The 13,770-nt window shown below is 37.9% G+C and overlaps 1 protein-coding gene across 1 annotated transcript in view; it reads left to right on the forward strand.

Annotated features, from left to right (window-relative positions):
• UBE2U (ubiquitin conjugating enzyme E2 U) overlaps nucleotides 1-13,770 on the forward strand; it is a 95,203-nt gene that overhangs the window by 28,142 nt on the left and 53,291 nt on the right. Inside the window, exons 4-6 of the mRNA XM_007959180.1 lie at nucleotides 361-458; nucleotides 5,768-5,888; nucleotides 10,580-10,628. Coding sequence (XP_007957371.1) covers nucleotides 361-458; nucleotides 5,768-5,888; nucleotides 10,580-10,628 — 268 coding nt within the window. The remainder of the gene's footprint in view (nucleotides 1-360; nucleotides 459-5,767; nucleotides 5,889-10,579; nucleotides 10,629-13,770) is intronic.

The following is a 13,770-nucleotide window of genomic DNA, read 5'->3' on the forward strand; positions in this document are numbered from 1 at the left end:
GGTAGCCTAGTGCCTAAGGCACTTGACTACTAACCAGAAGGCTGGCGGTTCAAACCCACCAGCCACTCCTCGGAAGGAAGGTTGGGCAATCTTCTTCCGTAGTGATACTGCCTCAGAAACTGAGGAGCCGGAAAACCAAGGAGGGGTCGCCATGAGTCGGCTCCGTCTTGAAGGCACATAACAACAACCTGACACCAAAGTCCATGCTTTTAACTGCTACACTATGTTAACTGTCTTTCGTATTTGTTGTGAACAATTTTTTTCTGGTATGTAATCTGCTTTCTAATTTTGCCTATGATAATTTGATATTTATAAGTTTTAAATCATATGTATCCATATTACTATGTTATTTTAATACAGTTGACAAATACACTGGTCGGCCGTGTATTGATTTTTTGGACAACCCTGATAAGTGGGATACAAGCTATACATTAAGCAGCATCTTACTTACCCTCCAGGTAAGAACAGATTAATATGATGTTCTCATTAATACTTTTAACTATGCTGGTTGTTCAAACTATAAGAAATAAAACGTACAAATATGTACATGTTTGACTGATTAAACACAAAGCCAAACCAAACTCACTGCCATTCAGTCGTTTCTGACTCATAGCAACCCCTTCTTGGGTGAGATGTTATTTCTACAGAAGTAGAATGCCTAATCGTCCTTCCGAGGAGTGGACGGTGGGTTTGAACCGCCTCCCTTCTGGTTAGCAGTCAAATGCCTTAGGCACTATGCCACCAGAGCTTCCTTTAAGTGATTTGTTGTTGTTGTTGTTGTGTCCCATCAAGTTGCCCGACTCATAGTGATCCCTCCTTGGGTTTCCCGAGGTGAATCACTACAGAAATAGATTGCCCAACCTTCCTCTGAGGAGTGATTAGAGCAAACTTATTTAAATCAGTAACTTGCTTTTTACATCAAGACTATAAAATAGAATTTGAATTATAAAAACAATTATTTAAAAGTGAAATTGATAGTTAAGACTCTTCATGGCTGAAGAATATATATTTTATAAAAGGAAGTAATTGTTCCAATGATTTCAATTCTAAACCATATAGTCCTAGGTTTTCTCTTGGCTCCCAATTTCATTTCTTAATATTAAACAGATTTTTTAGAACTTTCTTCATGGATTTTACCTTCCTTCAAAGAGGTGAAAATGTTCAGGTCTACCTTTTGTTTTTGACAGTATTAGCTTATAAATTTTTGTATCAAACCCAATGAGCAATTAAACCAAGGACTTTTCCTGCCCTCGTGTAGATGCCTGTTTCCAGAAGCCTCCCTTCACCCCCTAGGTCCAGGGTCCTCAGAAATATGCCTCATTGTTGTGTTATTCCTGAGCCTCAAAGAGCTTCCTTTCTCATCTGATACTGAAGTAAATTATTTCAGTGGCATTCACTTTGACCATGAACATCCAGCTCAGTGATATTTTATTTATTAATAATATCCAAAGATAAAATGTTAACTTTTGATTACCTGGAATAGTTTGAGAATAAAGTATTCTAGCTTAATTGAATTTTATCAATCAACTAAAATTATAATACAAAATCTATTTCCCTTCTTATTTTTTGAAAATAAACTAATACTGATTTTCTGGTTAGCCATCTGATCATACTGAGAAAATCGATCTTTTTAAAGATTTAGCATCCAATGTATTCATACATTCAACAAATATATATTGACCATCTTTCTGTGACAGGTCTTTTTCTGGGAAGGAGATATTTGAATAAAGACTTAAAGCAAATGAGTATATATGGAGATGAGTCAATCATATATATTCCTGTCTCTTCCACATAAACTAGGGTCTGCCACAAGAAAAGTAAGACAGAATTTTCTCAAAATGTAATGAGCAAGGGCAAGCTGGAAAGAACTGGTACAAACTTCGAATTGCAGAATAATTTAATAAAAGGTAACTGAGTCGCTGCGATTAGATTGCTTGGCTTCCCATCTTGCTTCTGCCACTTAATACCTTTGGAACCTAAGATAAGTTTCTTAACTTTGCATGCTTCGATTTCTTAATCAATAAAACGGGCTGTGTTGTTGTTGTGTTGTTACATGCTGTTGAGTCTGACTCAACTCGTAGGCGACCCCTCCTTGGGTTTCCGAGGCAGTATCACTGCGGAAGTAGATTGCCCAACCTTCCTTCCTGGGAAAATGGGCTGTAGCTACATCATGTGACTGTTTTGAGGATTGAATGAATTCATGCATGTAAAGTACTTAGAATGGCACCTGGTCCAAGAACCGAATTCAATAAAAGCTAGTTAATATCAGAATTGTTATTGCTACTAAATAATAATGTGAAGTGACAACAAAGCGTTGCTAAATGTATCAGGTAGGGCCAGTAGATGACAGGGCTATTTTATTTTTCAAGTAAATTTATAAAACAAATATGCCTACATTACAGAAGATTTTTAAGATAATGGAAAGGAAAAATCACTGAGAAGCATACAAACCCTAACCCTGCTGTTATTAACATTTCCTCCTGATTTTATGTTTCTGTTTAAAATCTGTCAGTGGTTGCCTCATTGTCTACAAGATTAAGTGCGAATTCCTTAGCATGACAAATGATAATCTACCTCTCCACACCTGGGCTTCAGATTCTCTCCCTAACACACCGTGAAAACCACTCCTATTTATATCCTGCTTTTTTCTTTCTTTTGCTCACAGTGCTTGGTTTAGCTAAAATCAAAAAGCGTTTGAAAATTTAGATTCTAAAGTTACAAAGTGCTCAATCCGGTGTCGCGTCTGACTAGTAACCCATTTTCTCCTTCTCTCGTCCTCAGTCTGTCTGGCAAGCAGCTGCTCAGGTTTTCAGTCTGGTCAAATGAGCACTGCTCTGGGATGTCTTTCTTGATTTATTTTACTAAGTAGTGATGGCTTTGTTTTTGTTTTTGCTTTTTGAAAGGAGGGCATTCTTTGTCACCTACTGAATGAGTTCTTAAGCAGACTTCTATCATCAGAGTAATAGTGTAATAAGGAGCCCTGGTGACACAACTGTTAAGTGCTCCACTGCTAATAAAAAGGCTGGTGGTTAGAACCCACCCAGCAGCTCTGTGGAAGAAAGATGTGGCAGTCTGTTTCCATAAAGATTTATAGCCTTGGAAACCCTCTGGGCATTTCTACTCTGTCCTATAGGGTCATTATGCGTAGTTGTTTACAGATGTTTCAAATCATTATACTTATCCTTGGAAAGCTTTTTATCACATGGATAGTTTAAAAGTTGGACTTTTATTTACTTTATTAGCAAGGTGTCTGATTTATACACTTTAATATATACTTTATATTACCAGTTCTTACAAATCATTAAGTATAATTAATAGCTTGTACTCACATTATAAGGAGCTCTGGTCACCTGGTACCTAAGGCATTAAACTGCTAACCAGAAGGCTGGCGGTTCAAACCCACCAGCCACTCCTCAGGAGGAAGGTTGGGCAATCTACTTCCATAGTGATACTGCCTCAGAAACCCAAGAAAGGGTCGCTATGAGTCGATCTGACTCTATGGCAGTGGTTTTTTTTTTTTTTTTTTGGTTTTGGTGGCGTAGTGCCTAAGGCATTTGACTGCTAACAAGAAGGCCGGCGGTTCAAACCCACCAGCCACTCCTCAGAAGGAAGATTGGGCAATCTACTTCCATAGAGATACTGCCTCAGAAACCCAAGGAAGGGTCGCTATGAGTTGAATCAACTCAATGGCAGTGAGTTTGGTTTTTTTTGGTATGCGCATTATATGACACAGTGGTTAATGAGAAGATTACTGAATAAACTTTATCAGGTATGCCTCTCTCAATAAGATTTTCTCTCCAATCAACAACCAAAAGCTATTTCCCACCCACTTTGAAAGGTATAGTGCAGTCTATACTGAATCTTACTTACACAATTATAATATTCTTTGGAAACATAGCCCACTGTGTTTTCCAAACAGGAAAACTCAAGAAATAGCAGAAAATTCTTATTGCCTTTAAAATATTGTCAGACATTTGCTTTTATTGATGAAAAATTGCCATAATTTACATGACTCTTCAGCCACAATTGTCCACTTTAACCTGTATCTCTACTTAGGTCTTTTGGTACTTACTATTTTAGCTATACTCTATTACATCATTTACATGTTTTAACATGTAATATTCAAAATGCTGAATAATTGAATAGATCATTATAATTTGCATAGTATTAATTTTGAAGCATCAGAGAAACAAGGTGTGTGAGTGGAACTATTCTGTTTTAGTTACTACTGCTCATCTACTTGTAGAGCTGAAGATACTGTAGTAGGTAGAATTCTAAAGATGTCCTCCCAAGATTCCTTTGCCTCCACCCTTCACAATTCTTCAATCAAACACCAACTTAGGTGTGAGCTGAAAAGACTTTGCAGATGGAATTAAGGTTACTAATCAACTGACTTTAAAATAGGGAGACTATCTGGATTATTCACCTGGCCCAAAGTAATCAAATAAGCATGTAAACCCTTGAAAACAGAGGAGGAAGGCAGAAAAGTCAGTCTGAGAAATACAGTGAAAGATCCAGAAGGGATGGCAATGGGAAGTCAGAGATTCCAAATTAACTCCTATTAACGGATTAATTATGCTATTGCTGTCTCTGAGATGTAGGGAGCCACAAGCAAGCATTGGTGAGAGATGGCTGGGAGCTAAGGGTGGCTCCAGGTGGATAGCTAGCACAGAAATGAGGACCTCAGTTTTACAGCTGCAGTGAACTGAATTTGGCCAACCACCTGAATGAACTTGGAAGGAGATTCTTCCCAGAGACTTTTGATAGGAGCCCAGACAGCCAACACCTTGATTTTGGTCTTATGAATATCAGAGCAGATAAACCAGCCCAACCATGCTGAACTTCTCCCCTACAGAAATGTGAGATAATAAATGTGTGTTGTTTTAAGCTGCTAAATTTGTGGTAATTTGTTACAGCCACAATAGAAAATTATTACAGATACCAAATTAATCATCTGACAATCTGGAAGAATACTGAAGTGTGCCCAAGCCTCCCTGCATGCACTTATTTAACCATGATCTATGTACAGTCTCATGTTAAAATGTAAGGTTTTATATTTTTTTAACCTATGCACTGGGAATGTTTTAATATTTCCTAATGTTTAGTTCATGGACCTCTGGTGGCATTTGGCTGCTAACCAGAAGGTCAGTGGTTCGAACTCACCAGCTGCTCCTCAGAGGAAAATGAGGCAATCTACCTCCATAAGATTTACAGCTTTGGAAACCCAGTGGATGATAGTGGATGGGTAATATTTAGTTCAAGGAGCTCTGGTGGTATAGTGGTTAAGGCACTTGGCGGCTACCCATACAGTCAGTGGGCTGAACCCACCAGCTGCTCCACAAAAGAAAGATGAGACGCTCTGCTTCTGTAAAGATTAACAGCCTGGAAACCCAACAGGGGGCCATTATGAGTCGGGATCTACTTGATGGCAGTGAGTTTTTTTGTTTTGTTTTCTAATGTTCAGTTTCCTTGACACATAAATCCAATTTAAATTTTTGTGATAAGGAGGAATAAGTTATAGCAAGGAACTTGTAGCTTGTTTGATCTTAGTGTTTGGCTCCTGAGTATGTAGTATGAAACCAAGATAGATCAAGAGTTTCTTGAAGACAGATTATGTTTCATTTATCATCGTTATCTATACCCAGGTATATAGTAGGCATTTAGTAAATTTAATAAATACTTGTTGAAGGTTGTGTATATTGGTTTGTCTTTTTACTCTAAAAAGAAATTAACTTTAAAAAACTATGTTGTGTATATTTTCTTATAGGTTATGCTTTCCAATCCAGTAGTAGAAAATCCAGTGAATTTGGAAGCAGCTCAAATGCTGATTGCCAATGAGTCTTTGTACCAAATAACAGTTCTAAAGCTTTTTGGCCAGCGATTACACCGTAAGAAGTGTCTCCTTGTTGCTATTTGGTGATGATTAATTATACATTCATGTTGTTGTTTGTTGTTAAGTGCCGTCAAGTCGTTTCCGACTCATAGTGACCCCATGCACAGCAGAATGAAACACTGCCACACCAGCCCCACAATCCCTGCTATACTTGAGCCCATCATTGCAGCCACCGTGTCAATCCATCTCGTTGAAGGCCTCCCCCTCTTTCATTGACCCTCCACCCTACCAAGCATGACATCCTTCTCCAGGGAATGGTCCCTTCTTACAACATGACCAAAATAGGTGAGACAAAGTCTGGCCATTCTTGCTTCCAAGGAGCATTCTGGCTGCACTTCCTCCAGGACAGATCTGTTAGTTCTTTTAGCAGTCCATGGTACTTTCAGCATTCTTCACCAGCACCACAACTCAAAAGCATCAACTCTTCTTCGGTCTTCCTTATTCATTGTCCAGCTCTCACATGCATATGAAGTGATTGGAAATATCATGGCTTGTGTCAGGCACACCTTAGTCCTCAAGGAGATATCCTTGCTCCTCAGCACTTGAAACAGTTCCTTCACAGTTGACTTTCCCAATGCTACATGTCATCTAATGTCCTGACTGCTGCTTCCGTTGGCATCAATTGTAGAACCAAGCAACGTGAATTCCTTGACAACCTCAATCTTCTCTCCATTTATTGTGAGGCTGCTCATTGGTCCAGTTGTGAGGATTTTTGTTTTCTTTATGTTGAGATGTAATCCATACTGCAGACTGTATTCTTCAACCTTCATCAGTAGGTGCCTTAAGTCATCCTCACTTTCAGCAAGCAAAGTTGTATCATTCATAGTAAATATGTAATTTGGCAAATAAGTGTTCCATAAGAGAATATTTGATTATTTTCAGTATCCATTTTCAGTAACGAAATGGTACTAAGGTCTCTCCTACTGTAACTGTTTGTCAAGCCAATCAGTGTGATTTTTTTTTATTTTTAAAGATCATCAGAAACTGTAAGCATAATATCTTCAAATGGTGACCATATGGGTGGGTGGTGCCAACTGGAGCTAGTCTATGCATCACAAAGATATAACATCTAATTTTAAATCTTTGATCTATAATGGATATTTCTCAGGCTTCACTTGCAGTACCTCAGCTCTTACTGATCTGAGTCTCCTTTCCTCTTGATAAGAAAAACAAACAAACAAACAAACCTTTTTTTTCCTGGAGAACTCCCTTCCCAGGTATTCTTTCTAAGAGTCCAATGGAAATGGAAGGTCCAGAAGCCTTTCAGTCTTTCTGCTCTCTAGAGCCCCTTGGTTTGCTCATGGCTCATTCTGCTAGCATCCGGTTTACTCCTAACCATTGCCCTGTGCCCTCTCTCCACTTGCAGAGCAATGGTGCTGGCCCCTTGTACCCATCTCTACAGCTGAGAGTGGAGCCCCTGGTGATCCAATTCTGTCATTTCAGCCCTGCCCTCTCCTTCCCGTAATGCACAGCGCCCTTGCTCAGCACCTGGTATCATTACCTCCCCAATCAGCACTCCTAGCTGATCAAATTCCAAGGGTGGAAACCCACGTGAACTTGTTCACTACAGATTACTAAGTAAGCACAAGTAAACCTTGCTTATTGGGTACTCCGTCCCTGTCAGGGATGTAAATTTGAAGAGGCATTGATATAGGAAGTTGCTGTAGGGTTGGGAGAGAGAGAGATGCCAGCCATACCTAGAAGCAGGATCTTTGGTGGGGTTGGAGGGGAAAAAAAAAAAGGTGAAGTTGTTCACTACAAATTAGTAAGTAAACACAAGTAAGCCTTAGCTTACTTATTGGGTAATCTAACACTGTCAGACTCACTCTGCCAAATTGATCTCTTGCATGGTGCTTTTTCTCTCAGATGTCCATTGTCTCTTTTTTCAGTCCTGGAGACAGGTCTATAAAGTAGTGACCAAGTTCAGGTATTCTTCCACAGGGCTTCTGAGTCTGATGAAAATCGGGGAGGTGTTAACCAACCATCTTTTTTGGTATTTCTGAACATCTTATGATTGTTGCAGAGTTCTTCTAACATTCCCTGACCATTGTGAAGCTGGTTTGTACACAGAAGGAATGGTACTGCTTCAGGCTGACCTACAAAATACCATAGGATGCATGCAGTACTCGTGGTTCACCTAGAGCAGTACTGACAGTCAGTAAATATTTGTGGACTTGCTGAGTGAATAATGAATGATATACATCATTAAACTTTTCATTGAGCCCTGTAGCACTGTTGTTACAAAAAATATTCTATGTAACAAAGCTATGTCCATTTTCAGCTGAATGGCAATTTTAAAAGCTGGTTTTAAAGAATTTTTTCAGTAACTGATTCTGTGCAACAGAATTTGCCAACTTGGAAGCTCACCTCTGCCATTTCCGAGTGCTGCCTCCTAGGGGCAACAGCAATTTTCAACATTTGGCTCTCTCTTCTGCATTTACCATTATATTTCTAAGCTTATCTATACTAATATTTCTGGGATGCTGTTTTAGAAATTATTTCTAGATTTCTTATGAAATAGAAAGATTTCGCTTTTATACTGTCACCCCCACCTACACTTCTTCTCTCTCATCCTCCTGATATAGTTATATCATAATGGTTTTGGTTACTTTATTATGACTGTATAAATATTCTTCACAGGTGAGCTGTTGTACAATTGTTTCTTTTCTTGTACAAATGTGCTGATTTTTCATTTACTTGTTTCTTATGCCTCTACCAACTATTCTTCTCCTAATTTTCTGAAAAAGCTGTAAAATTACTCCCAGGATGACCAATCATGTAAGTATTCAATCAGTTCCATTTTCCTCCCTTGGAATGTTCTTTCCTGTGGTGCCCCATCCTCCTCCTTTAATTCTGAATTGGAAGTTGTCTAGGGCAGCATGAGTAGCTTGGATCTACCCTTTTGCCTGCCTCCTGGGCTAGCACTCCTGTTTGATCTCTGGCTTTACTCTTTGTTGCTTTTCTCCTTCATGTTATTGTAGCAATGTCTAAAGATGTATTTATTCTATTTTCATATGTTAATAATTTCTTTAAATGTTGACTTTTTGTTTGGAAATAATTATCTTTCAGAATTTTAAAGATGAGTTTTTATTACCTTCTTGGTTCTAGTATTGCTCTTGAGAAGTCTGATTTTATTCTGATGTCCAATTTTTCATGTGTAATTTATTCTTACTTTCTAGAAGTTTATTTCCAGTCATCTGAAATTTTCTGATGGTTTTTCTGTGTGTGTGTGTGTGTGTGTGTGTGTTTTGTTGTTGATGTTGTTCTCCTCAATCATCATGGAGGACATGTTGACAGACTGTTGAAATCTGCAACCTCTAATCCTTCAGTTCTGGGAAATTTTCTTATATGATTTTTTTTATTTGTTTTTGTTTTTTGATATTTGTTGTGCTTTATTTAAAGAGGTAGTTAAAAATGTGCTTTAATCATATTATAAAATATTTAATGCAATTACAGTCATTCTTCATCTTATTTCATTTTGGAAAATGTTCGATATTCTTATATGACTTTTTGCAATGTCTTCCTCCTCTATTTTCCCCGTTCTCTTTTCTGGTTCTCCTATGATATGGAAGTTGCACCTGATCCCCTAATTTTACAAAATCTATTCTCTCCTTTTGGTCACCTCTTTGTCTTTTGTTCTGTTTTCTAACAGATTGCCAGAAAAATGTTTCTACTTCCCATTTCCTCCCTGCTTATTTGTTTTGTTTTCTGTCTTTCATGATGTCAGCTTTGCTAAAATGCCTGGTGTTCTTTGGCTATAGTTCTGAGACTGTTTTGTTTCATTATAGGGTTATGCAGTGAGAACCTAGCCATTTCATTCATTAGGCCTGTTTCTCTTGAAGGAACCCTGGCTGCACAGTGGTTCAATGCTCAGCTGCTAATTGAAAGATTGGCAACTTGAGCCCACCAGCCCCTCCATGGGAGGAAGATATGGCAGTCTGCTTCCATAAAGACTACAGCTTTGGAAACTCTATGCGGCTGTTTTGTTCTGTCTAAAAGAGTAACTATGAGTCAGAATCAACTCAACAAGGGTTTGTTTGTTGGTGGTAGGTTGTTTTTTTTTTTTTTCCTCTTCATGTAAATCCTCCAATCTTGTGCCTGGCAAGATATAGACACTAGCTGCTTATAATCTGGGACCTCGGTAGGGAAAAAAGAATGAGGAATCTTATGTGTTTAGTATGATTTATTCCCCATTTCAGTCCCTTACCATACTCCTGTTCTGCTTTGTGCTTACTATCCTCTAGTCCTAAACCTCTTTGGCCCAGTTTCCCCAAAGATTAGATGTCTTCCCTGGGTAGGGCCGGGCTGGTTATTGGGTTATACAAAATGAGGGTATGAGACTTTCAGATCTGTGCCATGCCCCTGCTTTCTGAGGCATTTGGTACCTTCAATTTTTGAATATTTTCTAAAGTTCTGAAGTGGAAATCTGCTCACTTCCTAGTGATTCTCCTCATCATGCAGTTAAGTTTCAAATTTCTATGACCTGCTAAGACAATTACCATTTGACATCTGTTCTCCATCTTAGAGGGAAAAAATATCATCTTTATTGTTTTCCTCTACTTGAAGTTTTATACCTTATTTTTATTATTTTATCACCATTTTATCGATGCATTGGAAAGACAGCACATAAAATCATATGCTCAATTTTCTATGTTAACCAGAATCCTTTTATATTTTTCTTTACAGTTGGAGATAGCCGCCCTGAGTTACCTAAGAAACCACTGGAATGCATCAAGTAAGTTTTTCTTTACACCATTCTCTGTATATTTATTTACTGAAAGGACTATGGATTTAAACTGTTTTGATCATAATTGAATTTACATTTTTAATTCAGGAAAGGCAGTAGGCAGTAAGGTATTCTCTTATAATACCTTTTTAAAGAGTTGCTTTTAGGACAAATGTGAAAAGTGATTGCGTTCTTTCTAAACTATCAAATTAAAATTGAATGTAACTGTATTAACCTTGCCTGTTTTTATTTTTGACATAGAAAATAATGTGCCACCAACATAAGCACAAATGATTATAGATTATAAAAATCTAAGTAACTAAGTAAGAAATAAGATTATAGAGGAAAATGGTGAGAATTAGAGCTAAAGCCATTGCACAGTTTGGGAGACAGCCTGACAATGTGGCAATTCAGCCATGAACACCTGAGCAATGTATAGGCCTATGTTCTTTTATATGGTTTGCAGCATTTTGTTTCTTAAGTATTTCCTCAGCCAATGAGCTATAGAAAACAGACAACTAGCCAGCGTTTAAATAATGCTTCATCTCAGGTTTCCCTGACTAGTCCTTTATGAAAGATGAATAAATTAGGTAATATAAGTGGCTTCTGTTTGTGAGTAGTACAATAGTTTGGGATTCAGTCCTGGGATGTTGTTGTTATTAGGAGCCATTTAGTTGATTTAGACTCATAGTGACCCCATTTTGACAGAGTAGAACTGCCCCCATAGGATTTTCTGGGCTGTAATCCTTAGATTATAATCCTTTTAGATTGCCAGATCTCTCTCCTGTGGAGCCACTAAAAACAAAAACAACGACAACAAAAAAAAAACCTCACTGCCATCAAGTCGACTCAGACTCATAGTGACCTCCATTGGGCTTCCGAGGCAGTAAATCTTTATGATTTACCTACTGGATGAGTTCAAATCACGAACCTTTCATTTAGCTGTTGGGTGTTTAGCCATTGCACCACCAGGGCTCCTTATAAAGTATCATACACAATAAAATATGAGGGGGTAGTAGAGTGGTGAATAAGGATATGTTCTCTTGATTTTAGTGAGAAAATATAAGATAGAGCATAAGCACAAAAGTTAGTAAATAAGAAAAATATCAAACAAGTATTATACAGAAAATTGAATCGGATAAAGTGAGGTTAAATAGCTGGTTGGCTACCCTATGTGATTACTAAAGATTTCTCTGAAGAGGTAATATTTAAGCTGAGATATAAATGATAAGGAATCTGTCATGCAGAGTTTAGGAGAGGAGCATTCTAAGCAGAGAAAACAAGTAGTGCAAAGACCCTGAACTGGGTATGAGTATGGTGTGTTAGAGGATCAGAAAAAGAACAGTGTAGCTAGAAGACAGCAAAAGGGAAAGCTGAGCAGGGTAGACGATGAAGGAAGAGAAGTAGGAAGGGACCAGATCACTTTGGACTTTATAAAGCTGGGAAGGAATTATATTTACAGTGGAAATGGGAATATTATCAGATTAATACTTAAAAAGAATGACTTCAGCTGCTGTGTGGGGAATGTATTGGGCGAGATCTAAAAGAAGAATTCATAGAATGTAACAGTAGACCAAGAAGCTCTGGTGGTACAGTGGCTAAGGCGTTTGTCTGCCAACAAAAAGGTTGGTGATTTGAACCCACCTGCTGCTCCATGGAAGAAAGATGAGGCAACAGCCTTGAAAACACAATTGAGGTCACTATGAGTCACAATCAACTTGAAGGCAGTGAGTTTGGGGATTTTGGGTGTTTTTTTTTTTTTTTTTGGTTTGAGCAGTAAACCAGGGGAGATGACGGTGATTTGGACTAGGATTGAAGATATGAAAAGGGACAAAAGTAGATTAAGTAAATAAATCCAAAATATGGTTTGAAGAAGACTTACTGATTAGATGTAGGATGTAAGAAAAAGTGGAATCAAGGATAATTACTAGATTTTTATTTGAATTGGGTCAGCAGGCAAACCAAAAACAAACTCACTGCCATTGAGTCAATTCCAACTCATTGTGACCCTCATTGGGTTTCCAAGGCTGTGAATCTTTACAGAAGTAGATCAGCCCATCTTCTTTCCACAGAGCAGCTGGTGGGTTTGAACTGCTGAACTCTGGTTAGCAGCCAAATACCTTAACCACTACATTGCCAGAGCTCCTTAGGTAAGCAGTGCTGTCATTTGTATAGATGGGACAGATCAGAAGAGACACTGGTTTGGGGGTATAAATAATTTTATGCTGATTAATGTTGAGTTTGAAATGCTTATTAAATAGCCAGATAAAATTGTCAAGTAAACAATAGGTTAAAGGTTCTGAGTTTAGGGGAGATGTCAGGACTGGGAATAGAAATTTGGAAAATCACTGGTATATGTAGTATTTGAAACCATGAAACTAGAAAATATCATCTAGGGAGAATATGTAAATAGGAAAAAGAAGAAGGACTGGGAGTTAGACTGGGAAGAACTCACCATTTACATGTTGCAAAGAAGGAGACTGGAACCAATAGAAGAGACCAAATAGAGACACCAATGAGATAGGAAAATAATCCAATGATACAGAAGGATTAATAAACACAAAACAAGAAATGATTCACTAATAACCTTTTCTCCTTTACAGTGATTATACATTTGACCATATCCTAACCCTACTTACTAAGAAGTTCTACTCCATTTCTAAGACCCCTAATTCATTGATCCCAATCCATAACCACAATATCCTCACTTTTCATTTTAATTATTATATGATTGAGAGTAAGTATATTCTCCATCCTCACTAATACTTAAGTTACTATATTATGATCATACTTATGTTTTGAAATAGAATGTAGTAAAGAACTAAAGTCCAGCATTCCAACTTCAACAACAATTTTAAAGAAAGAATAAATTGCAAAAATCATGTTTAAAAATATTGGGGAACTGTGAAAATGGTGGGGACTGGATAAATATAATTCAAGTGGGAAAAGTCCTTCTGACTCAGTGCTGAAGAGACAAAGGCCAGACAGACTCTCAATCAAAAGCTATGACAATATCATGTCCAAAAAATAGGAACAAACATGAAGTTACCAAAACTACAATCCAGGGAGGCAACAGGGGAGTTCCGGCAAGATGGCGGACTAGGCAGAAGGATTGCACAGACCCTCTGCAACAAAGAAAAGGGAAACCAAT

This window comes from Orycteropus afer, unplaced genomic scaffold, assembly GCF_000298275.1.
Source record: "Orycteropus afer afer isolate SDZICR_OR568_19922 unplaced genomic scaffold, OryAfe1.0 scaffold00016, whole genome shotgun sequence".
NCBI lineage: Eukaryota > Metazoa > Chordata > Mammalia > Tubulidentata > Orycteropodidae > Orycteropus > Orycteropus afer.